The sequence below is a fragment of the Leucopleurus acutus genome (genome assembly GCF_964270905.1).
Source record: "Leucopleurus acutus genome assembly, chromosome: 5".
Taxonomy (NCBI): Eukaryota; Metazoa; Chordata; class Mammalia; order Artiodactyla; family Delphinidae; genus Leucopleurus; species Leucopleurus acutus.
The window spans coordinates 42,008,524-42,029,267 of NC_139147.1; the positions used below are offsets into that span (position 1 = coordinate 42,008,524).

The 20,744-nt window shown below is 34.8% G+C and overlaps 1 protein-coding gene across 2 annotated transcripts in view; it reads left to right on the plus strand.

Moving 5' to 3' along the window:
- The window catches only part of EPHA3 (EPH receptor A3), a gene marked incomplete at both ends in the record, with an annotated part of 361,937 nt that overhangs the window by 261,541 nt on the left and 79,652 nt on the right, over positions 1 to 20,744 (plus strand). For both annotated transcript variants that reach the window (XM_082839944.1, XM_082839945.1), the window contains one exon: positions 20,032 to 20,156. In XM_082839944.1, the coding sequence (XP_082696070.1) occupies positions 20,032 to 20,156 (125 nt within the window). The remainder of the gene's footprint in view (positions 1 to 20,031; positions 20,157 to 20,744) is intronic.

The following is a 20,744-nucleotide window of genomic DNA, read 5'->3' on the forward strand; positions in this document are numbered from 1 at the left end:
GTTTTCGGCTAATGATTTTAAGACATTGTGATCTGTACTATGGCCACAATTGTCATAGCCTCCTACTCATGCACATTTAAACAAAATTTCTTCTATCTGTTCTCATGTCTTTACGTTTTCCTGGAAGGTTAGCTTCCTTAATTATTTAATGAAGAGGACCTTAATTAACATTCTCTTCTTGTACTCATTGTACAGGAATCCTATTTTCCTAGGTCCACTTCTACCTGCTAAACTGAGAAACAGTTCATAAGTTAAGAGGAAGTGTGAGCTGGTATCTTATCAAGGAGACGTGTGGAGTTTCCCTAAATACTGTCAGCCAGTATCTTCTCTAGTTCAGTAATCTACAGCTATGCAGTCTGACACATTCAGAATTTTTAGGGGAAATCTGTTGATGGTCAGACTTTGTTCTAGTCTATGTTCTTGTATTTAGTTTATTGTAAAAAGCACAGTGATATGAAAGGAAAAAAACAAAAGACTGAAATTGACAAGTAGCAAAATTTCAAGACTGGGAAAGAAATGTCTCTTGTGAAAACTTTTTATATCCTGGACAACCTTAATTACCTATGTTGAAGAGAAACAGTGTTTAAATAATTCAACGTTTGAAGAGTTACTAGAATGTGTCTGGTGGTGGGCTTTAGTATCACCTTCACTGTTTCTACAGCGCAATTCTCTATGATTCACTTTTAGCCAGGGAAGTTATCTAAAAGCTTTGTTCAATTCTAAAAATGTAAAACCATGATGGTATGGAGAGATAGGAAAGAAAATGTTACCACAAGTTTCTGCATAATTAATAATCAATCTGTTCTGAAAGATTTAAATCAAATTGGGATTGACTTTTGCCCACCTTAAAACCAAAGATTTATCCATCTGAAGTTTTTGGATCAGTCAGCCCCAGCAGACTCTGCAAATAAGAAGACAGCGTGAATCAATAGAAGTTCCTAAGACAACTCATAACTTCACTAGTCATGACCTAGAACTTGAAGAGGCCTGATATACAGATTTGGTCCTGAATGGCTCTATACTATGATGGAGCATGTTGACTTATTTCTGGCAGTCCCCCTGTCACCCTCATGCTTAGGCTCAAGCTTCTGTATTCCAAGATATATTTCTTAAAAAGATTTTAAAAAGCCCAAACCATACAACAGCTTTTATTCATATCTAACACAGACTTTTTATTTCTTCTAATTGCAAAGAGCTGATCCATTGGCATCTATGCCACTTCCAGGAATGCTCTTAACCGCTTCAACAGACTTGGCACTGTCTAGATGTTGGTTTTGATTGCCAACCTACAAAAGAGAAGGAAAATCACAAAAGAGAAAATTAACAAGTGTGCACAGTTCCAAAATTTGTTCTACAAATGTGTTTTAAATCAAATGAATCATCCTTTGGCACAAGCTATTCACTTTATAGTCATTCATTTGAAAGGCTTAGTCTCTGTCTCCTGAAGACTGTGGTAAGCATTATTACTGATGAATGAGACAGTTACCTTAAATCATAAATAAAACAAACAGAATAATTTAACATTTGACTCTCAGAAGAAGGTATGTTATCTCACTTTGCACTGGCAATATATTTTAAAAAGAGTATTCAGAAAATCAGTTTAAACCACAAAAGGATCAAGGATGTGTCTGCATAGAACTGCTGCAAGAAAAAAGTAATTTGATCCAACAAATGCATCTTGATTAAGAAAATATGTGGTACTCCAAAATATTTTATCACTTTGCTTTTCTAGTCTTTTCACTACATAAAAGTGGTTTCAATTCTTATTCTTGTAACTTTCTAATTTGATTAAAGGTCTCTGGCACTAAATAGAATTTATGCTGAGTACTATTTATATTTATTCTTGAAATCAACTTTTTAAATTAATGTCAAGTCTTTGGAAGGGTAAAGACTTACAAAGGTAAATAATATTAACCCTCTAAGAGATAAATTCGGCTTTTCTTTTTTTTCCATCTCATTTAATCTTTACTTTTAAAGAAATTTTGTAGCTCATTTATAACTTCTTCAAGGCTATTTTTTAAATTGGCTCCTTAGACTAGATAAAAACTTAACAAATGTGTGTAGTATTTTCTCCATTGTATGTAGATATCTGTAGGTAAGCCTTGTATTTCTGCATCTCTGCCTAACATCTGTCTTACCTTACAAAACAAAACTTTGGGAGTAGTAATTGTAAAATGGCAGTGTTATTTCAGAATGTTCTTATAACAACAAGTGGGAACTGAGGAAGTAAGAACAAAAAAGATTTCTGTGTGAGCCCACTTGTCTCAATTCCTATGGGACAGGTGTCTCTTCTGGTGAAGTCTGCTAGACAGTGAGATACCCAGGACATCATCACCCTGCTATGAATGAGTCTCTCCCAGAGGGGACTTACTTATCTGCCTCTTTCTCTGATTCCTACTGGACTCTAATTTTCACTCACCATGTGAATTGACAGGAAAGATTTATTCAGAGATACATTTTACCTCACTTTCAATCCGAGTACAGTTTGTGGGCTTCTGTTTGTGGGCTTCTGTAACATGTTACCCCAACATAAAACTAAATTGAGTTCTGTAAGGCTTTGAGAGGTGTAGGATGGAGAAGGTGTCATTACTTGGTTTTATTCATCCTGGGTTCAAGAATGTAACTCTAAGACGAGATAGTCATTCAGTGCAATTATTATGATATGTGTATCATATATAGTACTATATATAATAAATGTTAGTATCTATTAAGACAACAAAAAGATTTTTAAAAAATTAGTTTCCAAAATTAAAGGTAAAATATATACATTTATACATATTATACACACACACACACACACATTTAGTTACATATAAGATGTTCAGCAAGGTATTTTTCAGTTGCTTGGAAATTGGCAAATAAAATCACAAAATAGGACAAAAATTCATAATCAAATACCACAATCAATACCACAATCAAAAAGAACTGCAAACAGATGGGACCAGATTTCCTGAAGGTCTTTTAAATGGCTCAAAATGGGTCCCTGCAATGTTGAGACCTACAGAGTCCTCTGAAAAAGTCACAAGTGCCTGTAGGGAGCCAGCACACAATTCCAATGTCTGGTATCAGCCAAGAAAACAGTGGACTCAATAAATACAGTGCAAATGTGTGCACAGTAAGTATAAACTTTTTCATTTTTCCACAGTCTCTACACAGTGCCCCCAACATCAGAAGAGAGAAAGAAGGAATAAAAGTGCAAAGTTTTTTCTCTCTCACCCAGGATATTGATGTTTTATAATGGTATACACTCGGCATTAATAACTGAAAGTTAACAGGAAGCTATGAGATATTCTAGCAATGTTATCAAAGAACAGGAAATCAAGTTTCAGCAGATCAGAGGAGCTCTGTTCTCTGTATTCCATTTAAAAAAATGTCATGGGTCTGGTGTGCATAGTGATGCCTACTTCCTGTTTGAGGGTCCATTGTCATGATACGTCTGGTATTTGCCTACAAATACCCAAGAATGGCTAAATAACAAAGCACCTCTGCTTTTCTAACTTGGGAATGCTGTATTCTGAGCATAGAAGGACAGGATTAAAAAAAAAAAAAACACAACAAAACAAAAACTAACCATTTGGTCCAAAAGAGTTACCTCTACCTAGAGTAGATAGAAAAGTAGAGGTCTAATTGAACAAAAATGATGCCACTAAAGTTCTAGGTAACACCACAAACCATCTTTTTATCCCACTGTAGCAACTGTAGTCCTCTTACTCAAGTAATTTCTAATATCTGTGTTATAACTTCTAACTCTCAGGAGTGAGTTTGAGGCATTGATGGTGCTGGGGTAGGAGTGTGTATATGTCTGTGTATGTTAGCTCTGGGTAACCGCACTTCTTATATCTGTTTGTGTGTCTGTGTTTGGTTTCCCTAAACAAAGACCCAATGGATACAGAGACTTTCTAATGACAGTATTTGCTATTAACTAGAATAGAAACAAACTGTGTAAATGTCTTGAAAATCTAGATAGAGTTCAAGATGGTCTCAGCTCTCATCAATATTCTGAGTATCTTCAGAGACCTGAGGTGTCTTAGTTTGTCTTCTTCTAGAAGCCTTAGTTTGGCTTCTTCTACAGGTAGGGGAGTATGAAAATAAAACAGGGAAAGGAAGGCAACCTATGAAGGGTCAGGTATTGGTCAAGTTACCCTGTGGAAGACTGGAATTTAATTCTGCTGCTGAACAGTGAGAGTCAGTGTAGAACATTTGCTTCAGAGTTATGCCATTCAACAGAAGATAAGGCATCTGGGTATGAATATCCAAGGTTTATCTGTTCTTGACTGAGGCTGTCCCAAGGATGAGAACTAATTGAAGGAGTATTAATTCTTAGAACTTCCAGCCTGAAGTGCTTGGGCAGAGCTGACTCTGATGGCCAGAGAAAGCCCTCAGTCAAATGGAGTGAAATGGTGGCAGCTTGAAATAGGAAAGTTACCCTACAATAGTAAATTCCAAAGGGATACTGTTGGGACACCAAGAAAATATGCTCATTAGGAATTGAATGGTTTGGAGTACTTCATATCAGCTAGTCTTTAACTGAGATGATAATTTCCATATGCATAGAGGGGAGCAGAAGGTATCAGATAGTAATTTGTAAAGAAACCCAATTCTAGTGATGAGAGTGTTTTCCATCTCCATAAAGGTGGGCTCCACATCCGCCTTTTACATTGTTTTAACCATTGTAAACTGCTTTAACCATTCCATCATACCTGACAGGTGATAGACACACAGCCTCTCTGGAATGAAATCATTTTATGATATTTAATGATTTTTACTAAAGAATTAATCAAATATATGCAAAACGGAACATGTAAAATAGTATTTATTACATTATTAATTTAGAAAGGACCTTAGAACCATGATAAGGGGAGCTGTAAGACTAACTAGGATTGTTGCTTTATTAAATGATATATAAAATTCTGCTGTCTCAAGTGTCTTTTTAGAGGAACGACTTGAATATTTCTTTAGTCTTAATCCAGTAGGGTAGTAGGAAAGAGAAAGAGTATGGGATTAAATACTAGTCACTACTTTTTTTTTAAAATGTACTTTTATAGAAGATAAATTTTATCTTCTATAAAATTTAAATAGAAATTATCTCATTGCTTATATTACGAAGTGTAACTGGAAAGTATGAATGGTAAAACTGAAATGAGAGAAGTTTGTGAAAATGAATGTGAGTACCACAATTTGCTAATGTTTTAGTTGAGTGTCTTAATATTTTTAATTCTAAGTTTCCTTTGATTTTTGAAATCAGAAAAATTCCCATCTTTTAAGATTGCTGTTAGAATTAAATGAAATAATGTGTGAATCTAATATATAAAAGTATCAGTAATTGAGCTTTACATAGGGTACGTGTACATGTATATACACATATATATGATGGTAGATATATTATATATTGAGTGTACATATAAATAAGTCTTTTTGTGTTGGATTTTTAAAACTAGTACATTCAGGTTTTACATTTCATCAGTTTTCTTCCATTCCATATCAGCTATGGGTATATAGTTTTCTCACTGGTGTTGGATCTGATGATTCATATGATTTAAATAATTTGTGTTCAAATTTCGTAAAATATTTGTATCCATCAGTTTTTTTGTGGTTTTATGTTCGTATTTAATAATACAAACATAGTCTCCTCTATATTGCATGTTTTCCACTGATATTTGGGTTAAAATGTGTTGCTTTAAGATTTCAAAGTTACCAATAAAGTTGACATTAAGTAGTCAGTTGCCAGTTTTTGCAGCAGCCACTCTTGGGATAGTTTGTCATCAATGTGATTCGTCATTTCCTTACATGAACATTGCTAGTTAGCAATTTGTAGTCCATAGAGCCTTCTAATTTGTCTTCAGAAAAATGACTTTGAACATGTTATTTTGTTAAATTATAGATGTTAACTGAATAAATTCTTTGGTTGCATGTTTTCTTTCTACAATCACTTGATTGTTTCCTGTAAAACCCTGCTGACTTTTCATGGAATGTGTTGGAAAATTTTTCTCACAATTTTCCTTCTGTGTCTGTCTTTCTGGTAGTCACTTCCCTTATTATAAGCTTAATTGCTATGGATTTTGCAATAAGGACATGCTCATTTTTTGTTGTTCAAAACTTGTTTTACTTGGGTTGATTTATTTTTTTCTTATCTGATTTCAGGATCCACCATTTCACAGGAAAGCTAGTGGTAAATTACCTAAAGCACTTCCCAACCTATGGCTGTACATTTAAAAACAATATGAATGAAGAGAACACAAACATTTTATTATGTGTAATTGCCTATGCACTGGATGCTTTATATTGAGCACAAATGTTAATGGAATATTCATTCCACATGTACCTATTTGCAAATTCTATACATTGTTTAGAACCCAGCGTCTGATCTTAGAGGCTTCTTATTTCAGGATCCCTTTTCAGAGGATTAAACCAAGCCAATAGAGCCCCAAATCAGTTTGACAGTCAGTTATTTCTAAGGTTAACAAAGAGTAAAAGTATCATACTTTAGCCATTCAGGAAAGCAAGATGTGTACACAGATCCGTAAACGCATATATGAAAACCAACTATGAGCCCCCCTAGAATGTAACAGGGGTAGGAAAACTCAGTCGCGTTTGGAGAATGGACTGCCAGATTTCGCAACCTCAAGTTTGCTTTGCCTCTAGCATTTTTCCCTCATTTTTTTCTTCTAGCTAGGTACATTTTGAAGTAAATTTAACTTGAAAAGCATGTTTCTAAAGCTAAACCACAGACTGTGCAATGTGAATAATAATGATCTTTGGCTTATTGTTTTTCAATTCTAGAAGAAATCTGACAGACCAGGCCAGTTATCCTGTCTGTATAATAATTTATACAGGTTTTTTTTTCAACAAACAATTCTGAAAATTAGATAAAATATATGGAGCACAGTAAAAAAGAAAAAGTTCAAAATCATTCAAAGCCATGCAATTAATTTAACCACCTCTCAATTCTGGTAAATAATGCATACTTTTTACTTCAGGTTATTCTTTTCTTTTTGTATAACTTTATTGAGGTATATATTACATTTCATGAAATCTACCCACTTCAAATATACAATTCAATAATCTTCAGTAATTTTACTGACTGATGCAACTGTCACCATAAATAAGTTTTAGAATATTTTTATGCCCTCCAAAAAGTAATGATGATGAACTCATCACTGCATTTTTAACTCAGTTTTTAAATATAATTTTAATTTGAGTCTTTATGTTGAATTTATTTTTTCATAAATAAAACTCAACACAAAGTGATTTAAGTTCAGTTCACAAGCTTGGGAATGAATGTTTAGAATTTTTCCACACCTCAGTTAAAATGAAATGTCTCTCCTCTAAAATCTGAAGTTTATGCAGCATTGTCTGAGAACTGTTCTATGTAGACTAAAGACAATTTTTTGTCAGCTATTGGGAATTAGAAATGCAGGAACCCAAATATAAACATTGAAATGAAAGCCAAAAGAAACAAGTATTACTATATTTGTATCTGCATAACTTCCTTTTTGCTTTTTTATGCAATCCAAAAATGGAACAACTTAAGGCTATTTTTTCTAATGTGCTAAAATTTTTATGGGGCATGTAAAAATTAATCTGCTCCAGCTCTCAAAATTCTAAGGTCAATTACGTGATGTTTGCATAATTGCAAAACTATGTATTGATGCATTTTCCTTATTTGGATGGACTTGAGAATTAGCATTACTCCCAAATTCATGGCTAGCTAAAAAGGTATTTGACAAAAATTCTTTAGATAAATTAATCCTGTGCCTGGAACTAAAGAGGTCAGGCCACAGGCATCATGGAAATTAAACAGCAGGTAGTCTGCCTCTGCAATTTCCTCTTTGTTTTCTGCTTACAGTTTTAAAAATCTCTGTTTGTGGAGAATGAAATATTATTTAGGGCAACTAAATGTTTGTATTTCTTAATCAAGTGATAGGGGACAAAAAATGAGGGAATTTGCTTGGGAAGTGTCTTAGTAAGTGCAAGCATGGGCAATGCAAATTTTACAGCCAAAAGAGAAATTTTGCAGGCATAATTGCTTTTGGAGACTCTGGAAGTCTCTGTTGATGTGCATTTTCTTTATATAAATATGCGAAACACTCAAATTGGCATATTTCCCACCTGCATCTTACAGACAGTTAGACTACAAAAATTAATAAACACAGCCTTTTTTTAGTAATTAATTAAATTTTAATTGATCAGGGGTTTGGGATGATGCAGAAGTGAATATTAGGATTCATGTAATAGTTAAGTGTATTTAGCCTTTTCCTATTACTTAAAATTTTTTCAGGTGACTTCTTTAGAATTAACAAATAAAGACTATTATGTTAAGAGTATATCTATATTATAAATAAGTTCCTAGCATAAAAGCAACATGGAAGTAGGGCTACTCAGAAAGATGATTTTATTGTCATCAAAACATTTTACATTCTATATAATGACCCATCAAAAATGTTCTTTTTTCTGGAATACTCCCTTTTCCCATTTTTTTCAAGCCAATGAGAATTTCTGTATGTAAGTAAATTGGATAGCTCTGAGTTAATTTGAAAATCTGATTTCCAAATGTTTGACCAGACTTTGCAGATTTCCTGTTATGGGAGGTTTGGGCTTTTACTTCCCTAAAGGAAGGGATCAACCTACGTGATTGCTAAAAAGGACCTCCCTCCCTGCTTCAGTTAGTCTCTGTTGCACTCAAGGTAGAATTGCTAGGCATACACAAGCCATATAGGCCAGGCCTATACAAGCCGTATGCTAAGCAGAATTTCTCAACATTTTTTTCTGCTTCCACACACAGGATCAATACTATTTAGATGCAACATATACTTCTATGGTGTACATTTATGGGGGGAAAGTGCGTTATAAAAATTCATGATTCATACAACAGTGAAGAGTAAAGTAATGGTTGCTCACTCATGGATATGATACTTATAAGGACAATTGTCATTCCTTCAGGAATAAATCAATTTCTCACTCAACCAAGAACATATATAAGTGAGAGTGAAGTTATTGTAGGACTGGACTTGATTTCATACAAAGGCCTGCATGCATAAATCTGTGTGTGCGTGTACGTGTTTCAAATTTCAGTACCTCAGTTAAAGTTAGCTATTTATTACCTGTGACACAAACCCCAACTAATCCTACTACAAGAGTGTTTATATGTGGTGCCTTAAAGAATTCTGGACTGACACACTGTGATATCATTTTCTCTGTCTTCTTTTCTTACTTATAAAAATGAAAGGATCCAGCAAAGAATGAACAAAATTATTTACCTTGGGCCTCAATGAAACCAACTAGGAGCAGGTCCATATAAGGATGTCAGCTTAGGATTTAGTGTCTAGTATCTAACAATGAAGTTTGACTAAAATCATGGATTTAATGGGCAGAGATACTGGTGTCCAACAGGCAGAAAGCCTATAATTGCAGAAGTACCTCTCCCTTAAATAGCATAATAGGTTAAAAATGTGTTTTATCAAAGCTTCTACGGGTAGATTTTAAACCTGAGTGTTGGTTAAACATCAAAGACAGTGCATCATAGCAGTTTCTGGGTTTGAATAAAGTAAGAAAAAAATAATTACTGCAAGACTGTGTGCATACCAGGTATTTCCTTAGATACCTCATTAGCTGTCTGTCAAGAAGAGGTCTTTTATTTGTTTGAAAAAACATCTAGATGCTATTCCACTACAGTGATTATTTTAAAATGTAATTTTTATTATTATTCAGGTATAGTAAGGCCAGCAGATTAAGGAAATAATTGCTATTGAAAAGGTAGTTTGTTATTTACAGTCCCCAAGAGGAAGGGGCATGTCATACCTTGGAGGACCACACAGAGAAACACCAGGGTCAGTCAGGAGGTAGAGGGAGCAAGGAAAAAGCATGGGCAAGAGCCTTTACTCTGGTTTTGTAAGAAAGGCAAGGCAAGGGGAGATAAGGTAAGTATACTTAGGATTGGCTAGTTTGAATAATTTCAGCAGTAGACTGTGAGGTATAAGGACTTTCTCGAGTTGTCTGGTACCTGGTTTTAGGATGATTGGGGCAGAGGAATATTTCCTGGTAGAGCATAAGAGCCAGATGGAGAAGGTAATGTGTTGATTAGTTTGCAGTATGAGAGGCACACTCTTGGGCCAGTCTTTGCCATTTCTAGGAATTGGCTAACCCTGGGAGAGGCAGCCTATCCCTGGTCAGCAAGGCTCCAGATGCCAGAGCATAAAGAATACAGAAAATAAGACTTCCCTGGTGGCGCAGTGGTTGAAAGTCCGCCTGCAGATGCAGGGGACACGGGTTCGCGCCCCGGTCCGGGAAGATCCCACATGCCGCGGAGCGGCTGGGCCCGTGAGCCATGGCTGCTGGGCATCTGGAGCCTGTGCTCCGCAGCGTGAGAGGCCACAACAGTGAGAGGCCCGCGTACCCCAAAAAAACAAAAAACAAAACAGAAAATAGGAAAATATAGTTAATAGTGTGACATATCAATATTAAGACTTAATTATGAAAATCATATATTTTACTTCTTTTTAAATTGAGGTAACATTTATATATAGTGAATTGTCTTAACTGTAAGGAAAATTAAATGACTTTTAATAAACATATCTACCCCTGTGAAAATACAGAGTATTTCTATCAGTGCCCCCTTTCCTTTTATAGTTATAATTTGTGAATAAAAGTTTAATTTACTTAAGACCAGTATATATTTTGTCTATTTTCTAAATATAACATACATAATATATTGTAAATTTGTCCTCCTTTCTGTTCTGCTTGAACACATAAACCAAACAACCCAAGACCCAAGAGGGTAGCCTTTCAGACTAGTTTTCTTGCCATTATCTGTAAAGTGGAAGCTGGGTCAACGGCAGTCCTCTTTTGCTCCAAAGGTGCGTTAAAGTTGTAAGTTGTATAAAGTTGTAAAGTCCACTGCTGCACATAATTAGAAGGCAGCAGGCTGCTTGTCAGAAGCTCCACAGAGAATACCACCATAGTCCAGATTTAGTCCCTTCTGTCCTGTGCTGGAATAATGTGGCCACTCTACTCCTGAAGGACTCTTGAGTCAGAACAGACATACTACCTCAGCAATCCTTTGAAACAAACAAACAAAACCTCACACTGTGGTTAGTCTAGTTCTTGACTGAAGCTTTCTCTTCATTCATCTGGTCTTGATCTTGTACCATCACCCTTTTCCCCACCACATCCCTATTATCTGTATTCAACAGCTGCTCCTCTCACTTTTTGGAGACATCTATACTAAAATAATTTTGCCTGTACTAAATGTTGTATATCATTTGATTTTGCCCAAGATTTCATATTTAGTATTTAAACTTGGATTATTAACTTCGGTTTTGAAGTTTCTACTCTATTGTCTTTATTTTGTGGAAGCTGCTGAATGAAGACAACAAGCTTACAATCCTACATTGGTTAGGAACTTGGGATATTAAAATCCTATCAAAGCAGATTTTCTAAATAGAATAACTAGGAAGCTTATCCAAGAAGAACTTTGAAAAATTCAGGATTAAGACATATTGCTATTCCCAAAGCCAAGTTGTATCTTCTGGAAATTGTAAGATATTTAGAAATCTTATGAAGTGAGGAATTTCTCAGACAACTTTCGGCTCTCTGGGAGGGAAGATTCTATCCTTTCCATGTATATTATCTCTGGAATGCATTTTTCTAAATTTAGGCTCAGGCCTTAGAAGTGTGAAGTGTGGATTTTCAGAAATAATGTAAAGAATATTGCGTAGTTTAAAATAATACATGCAGAGCTCAATGTCTACCTGTCTAGGAATTTTGAGAGAACTTTATGCTTCATGTGTAATCGATGAAGGAAAAGAATGCCCTAGATGTAATTTAATTTTAGTTGTTTCCTGTTAAAAGACAGCTAGACCCTCCAGGAGCATCACATTATCTGTGTAAATAGAGAACATTAGGCTAAACACCACACACACACACACACACACACACACACACACACACACACACACACACATTTAGATGAATAACCACCTGCCATTTTCATCGCCTTGTACATGCATGAAGTCCTTGATTAGGGCTCACTGGACTCGAGACTACAGGCATGTTGAGAGTACTCATGGCTCTTCAAAGGACTTAAAGAGAAGAATATTGTAGAATATCTCAGCAAATCCAAGGAACATTATTTTTTTTCTAAAATATACTGATGCTATAAATGTATATAATGTCTCCAGGAATCTCAATATTTTATGACAGATTTGCTGGTATGCTGCATTTTTCAAAGACAACTAGTTTTAAAAGAAATCTTTATTTGCTCTACTTTCTGTTATTTCCTACCTACAAGATTTTTTTATTTTAGACTTAACTCTTAGTGGATAATAAAACCCTTAAAAATAGCTATGTGTCACTATTAACCTCTTTCACAGTGAAGAATTATATCTAGAAACCTATGATTACCTCCCATAGATTTTCAAAGCCATACTACATATGGAGATTATAGAAAATATCTATACTGGTCTCTGCCTCTTGGTCCTGGCACAGAGCTACTAAAACTCACAATTTCCTAAGTGATAAGAGTACAAGGAACATCTTTTGTCCTTTTGTCTTCTACCCCAGTTCCTAACACCATGCACCTGAAGCTCTTGTAATTTCTTGGGTGATAGGAGTGTCTTTTATTCTAATGAGGTGACTCTGGGTGGGCTCCTGAATGTCTTCTGGAGGAGGACTGCTCACCAGAAAGACCAAGCCTTTATTAGAAGCCTGGAATTTTCAGCCCACCCCATTCCCTTGATAAGGGGGAAGGGCTGAAAATGGAGTTAATGACCTATCATGCCTACGTGATGAAGCTTCCATAAAAATCCAATGGTATGGGATTAGGAGATCTTCCAGGTCAGTGAACACACCCCAACTCCACAGAGACAGAAGCTCCTGAACTTAGGAGCCTCGTAGACCTTGCCCTATGTCTCTACATCTGGCTGTTCTTCTGTATCCTTTATCATATTCTTTAATAAACTGGTAAATGTGTTTCCCTGAGTTCTGTGGCCACTCTAGCAAATTAATTGAGCCAGAGCAGAGGGTCATGGGAACCTCCAATTTGTAGCCAAGTCACACAGAAATTGTGGGTAACCTGGGAAGCTTCTCATTGTGATTAGCATCTGAGGTGAGGGGCAGTGTTATGAGATTCAGCCTTTAACGTGTGGAATATGACACTACTTGCAAGTAAATAGTGTCAAAATTCAATTAAATTGTAGGAAACCAAATCAGAATTGATTAGTGTGGGGAAACCTACACATTTGCTGACCAGAAGTGTCAGAAGTGTGATAAGTACGGTAGTAGTGTGAGAGTAAAGGAGAGGAAGAACTAGATTTTTTTTAAACAACGTATTGAAGATTGATCCGATTGTAAGAGGGTATTGAATGATATTAAAAGAAGGAGAACTTAATGTTAAAGATCAATTGAAAAATGAAAAACAGCATCTCTTTTGATGAATTCATGCAATAAACATCTATGAAATGAACCCTTCTATTACTACTGTTTTCTTTCTCTTTTATTGCTCCATGCTGAGATGGGAATGAGATTATACATTTTAACTGCATTCTCCAATCTTTAAAACTACTCTGGAATATTCAAATTTTAATAATGAAAATTTTAAAGATTTTACAAATTTAGAACTAAGAAGCCTAAAATTTTGACCAGAATTTTCCCCTCTGGAGAGATCTTGCTCAAAATTTACTTTCAATGTATACGTTTTAGAATGTTTTTCTCCCAGCACTATTGATTCAGTTTAGAAAATTATTTTTCTCTTTACTATACAAAATAAATGATATAATTTTATAGAAAAATGTATCTGTTTAACATCTTATAATTTTCATTTTTGTTTGAATTTTATTATTTTAATAATAAATCAGGAGTTAAATAGGATTATCTTTCAAAGGAACTAGTCACAAAATATATTGTACATTTTTTTGCAAAGCTAACCAAACTGAATAAATAGATTTATGTACAGTTGGTGTGATACTAGGCACTAAAGACTCTGAGGAACTTACAATCTAATGGGAAGACACACTAGTAAGCAAATGGTATAATTGCAACACAATGAGATGGGCTAAATAATAAGAGAATGAAAAACTATACTATATATCAGAACAGAGGAAGGAGCTGATTAACTATTGCCTAAGGGACTCAAAAAAAAGCTGTATATTAGCAATGCCTTTCTAAGGATAATGAGTAGAAGAGATTTTTCCAGTGGAAAAGGGAAGAGATTGAGTGTTCCAGACAGGGAGTATATTACAAGTACAATTGTAGGCAGTGGACTAAGGAATTGTCTTTAGAATTTAAGTTTGAAAGGTGAGCAATAAATGATAAATCTGGTATGTATGTTACAGTCTAATGAGGAATCTTAAATAATAATGTAATTAATTTCAAATTACATATCCTATTGTAGTCCAGAATTTCCCAAATGTGTGATCTTAAGAGATTTCTGACATCAAATTCTTCAAAATATAGATTGCTAGACCTTTACTTTAAAACTTATTTTTTAGTTAACAAGTTTAGGAAAACTGATTTGAAATTATGAGATTTTGAAGGAAAAGACGGTTAATGTTTTATTTGCTTTATAAAATGATAAAAAATCAAAAATGTGTGGAAAACTGAGGGAAGTTCTGGAAAGATTGAGATGAGAGACACAGAATCCAATGCACGTGAAAGATGGCAATGGTTTGAACTGAAGCAGGGCTGAAAGAACTATAACTGGGTAGAAAGAAAATTCATCGACTTTCAGATGCTGAAGTTGATTGGCATACAGTTATTGGTGAGGGAGAATATATAAAGAAGTATAACTCTGAAATTCAAACTGGTAGGCTGTAAAAATGGTGAGTCCTGGGATCAAAACAGGAAATTCCAGAGAACAAGTTGGGGAAATCAGGATAGGGGTGGTAAGATGGAGAACATTAAGCTATGAATGATTATGCTCATTCAAACTCAAGAGTGTTTCTGGACTTTATAGAAATGTCCACTTCTGAAAAAAACTAAGGAAATGTTCTTAAGTGGGCATTGTAATGAATGGTACAAAATAATAAGAGAGGCATGCTTTTAAAGGCATGCCTGATTCAAAGGAAAAATCTTTCAACCATTTACTCGATGATATTTTCCCATGGAGATAATTTTTAAAAGCTTTGGCTCCCTTAGAAAAAGACATACTGAGCCTTTTTTTCTTATTACTTTAACTTGTCCAATCTCTAAACCACAGAGACACCTTAGAGGTTCATTAGAAATTCCCAGACCCAGAAAGAGAAAAGTCCCAATAAAAACAAACGAACCAAACCAGATCCTTAGAGTTGAATTTTGAAGTTTTGACTTCCTGATTCTAAGGATGGGTCATATTTTAGTTACAGAATAAGGGTAAATGCCTCTTAAAAACACCATAGTTAAAATAATAAATCCTTTCCACGTCTGACAGTAGATTTGGATGCACAAGTATTGTGTGATTCAAATACAAATTGTGAGCTATACAAACCCCATCTCTAACTAGATCTCTTTACATAGAAATCTTTCTTAGCCTAACATCTTTGCTTGCCCATTGTAATTTGCTTTTCTATTATTACATTAGATGCAATCAATGGCTCAGGCTAGGTGGACATTGAGAGAAAATCTTACTCTTCCTCTGTAAATAAATAACTGGGGTTCAATTATGAATTATTAAGGGTTATACTTCTCTGTCTATCTTCTGGACTAGTCATGCATGTCTCTGATTCAAGAAACTGCCATTACAGTGGCCTGGAAATAGGGAAGAAAATACTCAGGGAATAATTCAACCCTTGGTTCCCAGAAAGGTATGTCTCCTTAGAACAGCAATTGAAAAGCATTTTGATACCAGCTTTCACAAAACACATATTACTAGATAACATGGGGTGAAATATCTGTCGAGTCCTATGTCGTGACCTAAGAAAAATTTTAAAGAATGAATTGAGAGAGCCATGAGCAAGTTCACTGTGACACCGCAAGTTAAGAAATTTGTCAGTATTCAGAGAGTTCCGAATTTTTCAGTGGTGTGGAGAAAGTTCAGAAAAACTTCATGGAGGGTGATTAACTGTATGATTTATGGGCTTCTTCTTCCCTCCCAACCTTCACTGTTTTTCTCTTGTATTTGTATTCTTTTAAGAAACATTTTAGTTAAAAATAAAAATTTCACTTTACAAGTATATCATATCTCCTTTCTTTATTTTCCAAAAAGCACGTATATCCAATTATACTCAGAATAGCAAAAGCTAAGGATCAAATATTTGCTCCCTCTCAAATACCAACACAACAAAAATGTATGTTACACACCCAAACATTACTTTAGAGTTATTAACTTACTAAAAATTATTATCTTCCTACTGTTTTAATTTTTATTCTTTTTTTTTCTTCCCCTACAAAACTATTCATTCACTAAACTGTGTAAATTCCTGGACCCGTTTCATAGCAACCTACTTAGTCATCAACTTCATCAACTTCTTCCTGTTAATAAGAGAATCATTGTAACAATATATCATTTGAGGTATATAAAAGTCACCAGCATAAATCTCTTAATCCTGGGCTGTTGAAGTGTTCATCAGTAATTGCTATTTTAGCTTATACACCAGCATTTCACCAGGGAAAACCTATGCTTCCTCTGCCTCAGTAACTTTTCACTCTCCTTCCAAGCATTTCTCTAATTTTAGGATTTTTTTTTTCATTCTGTACAACTATTACCCACCACTCCTTCAAATCACAAATTTAGAAAAAACAGAGAAATGAGAATAAAATAAATCAAATGTAAGATATACATTGCATCATTGATATAAATTGTATCACATTCTTTTATACAGAAAAATAAGAATTTCTATGAATTTTGAAAATTACTTTGAACACATCACTCTTAGATACCTAAAAACGAACCAAAAAAAAAAAATCGCTGTTTCTCATCAATGTTACAAATTGTATTACAACACATGAGCAAGTATGGATAAATTATACTTCAAGACATGAATTAAGAAGTGTTCTAGAAAACATTTTAGAAAGCGTGGATACTGTGGAGTGCCCATGGAATTTTTCTCTTGCTACATGTGTTTTCTTATGTCTTAAAATTATTTATTAGGGGAGAGAAAAACAATTTCTGTTAATTATTTATTAATATTAAAATATTGATGATCATTACCTAAATGTAACAGGATTTCAGCTGGTGCACTGGGTTGAAACTGCTGAAATGCAGCCAGTACAAGAGGTGTGTATTAAAAGAGCAGAACAAATGACTTAACAGGGGCCTAAAAGCAGCAATCCGAAAAGGTTCATTTAACTTAGAGGTGGCACAAGCGTCGAGCAATTGCCTCTACTTAAGTAAGTGTGGAACTACAAAAGGCTATTTATTACAGTCCAACAGGGCACTGCAGCTTGCTCAAAGACCTTTGAAGAATTCCAACAGTTATAAAGTCTTGCCCAGTGCAGAAGCAATAAAATTTAAGCAGATCCCCAAAAGAGCCTGGAAAGCTTTCATTAAAAAGTTAATACAATCTTCTTCACAACTGTTCTTGGAAATGAATTATTTTCTCTCTCCTCTTTTCTGAGGAGAGATGCTATACCTGTTCATTTTCAAACCTTCTTTGAAAATGTATTTTAACTGTTAAGAAAAAGAAACCAGGTTCACGGTGGTATGAAACGAAGTAGGGAGGGTCTCCATGGGTTTACTAGGAAAGTGTTCCAACATTCAGCTTCTTTGAAATGCTCTGTAAGCACACATTAGAAGTTATTCTATTAATGCATTTACTTCAGGAGGAAAGTTGGTGGAATTTCTCCATTATTTTTGTACAAAAAGCAAAATTTGGTTCCAAGGACAATTGGGGCTGAAATTATTCTATTAACGATTAAATAATAAATTGATTTTTCTAAGTATTAGAGTAAGTAAAAAGAAATTAATTCTTAAAAATTTAATGTACCTGTTATTTATTTCTAACTCAGTGACGTGTTTATAAACTTCAAATATGTTTATAAAATTTCAACTAAATATAACCAAAATAACTTATCCTTTGCTTAGAATCAGTTTCAGAGCAGCAAACTGCCTCGGGGTGAGAGCTGGGGGTGTTGTGAAGCCAGTTTGAGAAAGACAACAATAATATTGAATAGACAGAAAGTGAACATAAAAGGTAAATGACATCAAGTTACATGAAAGAATGTTAATTGTTAATGGGAGCAAGATGTGAATAAGAAAATGATTTTACTTTTCTATCAGAAAAGCAACACCTACATTTTTCTTTGGAAAAAGATTAAGTAATCATCCCCTGGCCATTAAAGTTATGAGGCTTTAATTACAAAAGTTTATAAGAAGATCTTACAAATAATAGAAATAGGTGGATGGAAAATGTACTGCAATAGATCTTTCGTTTAGGTTTACACTTTCTAAAAAAGTGTCACAAGGCAAGTTTAATGAAAGCTCTATTTTTAAGTGAAGAATAAAAATGAAAGGCATTTATAGACAGGAACAATTTAGGTGAGAGGTTGGATGCAAAAGTCGTCAAGTAATAATCATAGAAACATCAAATCAACATATAGGGAACTTTATTGCTAGCTGTTGTAGGGAATACAAATATACTGGGTTCTAATAGTCCTTGATTTGAGAAAAATCTATAAAAAAATATGTCCTTTAGCAATGAAAACAATTCAGCAGTTGATGTGCCTGAGAATTCTACATTTTTGTTTGTTTCATGTTTGTAATTTATTTTGCTGCATTGCATTACGGCAGAATGCCACCGAGCCCCACAGTGAGGTATTTTGGTTGGCCATTGTAGCAAGATTGAGATTTGAAACCAAGGGTGGGACTTCCCTAGTGGCACAGTGGTTAAGAATCTGTCTGCCAATGCAGGGGACACGGGTTCAATCCCTGGTCCAGGAAGATCCCACATGCCGCGGAGCAACTAAGCCCGTGCACCATAGCTACAAAGCGTGTACTCTACAGCCCGCAAGCCACAGCTACTGAGCCCACATGCCACTACTACTGAAGCCCGTGCGCCTAGAGCCTGTGCTCTGCAACAAGAGAAGCCACTGCAATGAGAAGCCCACACACCACAATGAAGAGTAGCCCCCGCTCACCACAACTAGGGAAAGCCCATGCGCAGCAACAAAGACCCAATACAGCCAAAAATAAATAAATAAATTTATTAAAAAAAAAAATAGAAACCAAAGGTACTTTGATGGATAGTATGCATTTTTCTTTTTAATGGAAGGATTTGAAGTATATCTCTTAAAACATATTTAATCTTCCATTAAAAAAAATGGTGACCCTATGATATCTGATCCAAACAGTTTTTTATTCATATTCTATACTTTTGATAATGCATAGAAAAACACAACAAATATAGAGTCATCACCCAATAAGATGTCTCAAAATGTGTCTATAGAGTTGTGACACAAAGAGTACTCATTTCCTCAGTACTTCTTACTAAATATATATTTTTTTAAGAAATGAAAATGTAAAAGCAGAGATTGTTTCTTCCTGATATATATTTTTATTCATGAGAGATTTTTGTCAGAAGTCAAGATCTATTGTACTATGCCCTAAATCCTACCTATTTTACAATACACTGAATATTATTATTACCTATGGATACCATGGGACTCCTTGTGCGTAATGGATTCCAGTCTTCTTACAGAGTTGCATGTGAAAATGTTACCAATGAGCTGAAGAATCTGGCATTCATAACTTTGCAACGTTATAACAAATAGGTAGTCCTGATGTTTTGTTCTTTTTTTAATATATCAAATATATTTCATGGCTTACATTATAGTAGCAGATTGAAAACATATGCTCACTTGCCACTAGTCCACCAGCAGCTGAAAATCTCAGCTCATTTTCCATAGGCCTGTAGGTACCAGAGCTATAATCCAGCTTCTGAGGCTTGATATGAGGCCAGATTAATACTCAAGAGCCTTTGAAATGGAAATAGTCCTTTCTTGCCAAAGATTAGAACAACAATAGACTCCATTTGCTTGTTCCCTTGCCTCTGCTCTTCTTTACTGCCCTTCCCAATCCGATTAATTTTCCTCATCCCATCATCCCCTCCCATCCTCTCTTTACAGCTCCATCACCTGTCATGACGATTAAGAAAGATCGGACATCCAGAAACAGCATTTCTTTATCCTGGCAAGAACCTGAACATCCTAATGGGATCATATTGGACTATGAGGTCAAATACTATGAAAAGGTGGGGAGATAATGTTAAAGGGTTTAGTTGTGTAGGGAAAGAGGTTACCTAATCATGAGAGTGCTCTTTCAGAGAAACCAATGACACTGCTAGCAAGTGAAAGAGCTCTGTTTAGAATTCTGGTCGTGTGATACCTTTGATTTATAGGTAGAAGAGGGTTTAGAAATCATGGTGTCAAATATCCTCCATTCTATAACAATAAGCCATAGCAAAAGATGTCACTATCAAACGTTAAGTCATCTAGTTATGGTATTAGAGATGACATTTGTGTCCTTCCACACTGAGACCCCTGTTCTATCAACTATTATATAGCGATTCCTTAATCTATTGATGAACTATTCCTGAGTTCATTGCCTTAAGCATCATTTCCTGACCTTCACATTCACATGAATTTCCTTCAATACAGATAGGAACATTGAATTAATAACAAAACGATTGTGTTATTGAACTGATGATGGAAAGCTTTCTTGACTTTGTACAAGGAAATGTAGATGAGAGTGGGTAGATAAGTTTGCCTCACATCATAAAATTGTGGTTCAGTAATGCAATTATAAAAAATAGGTACACGATTATTTATAAGTAGAATTT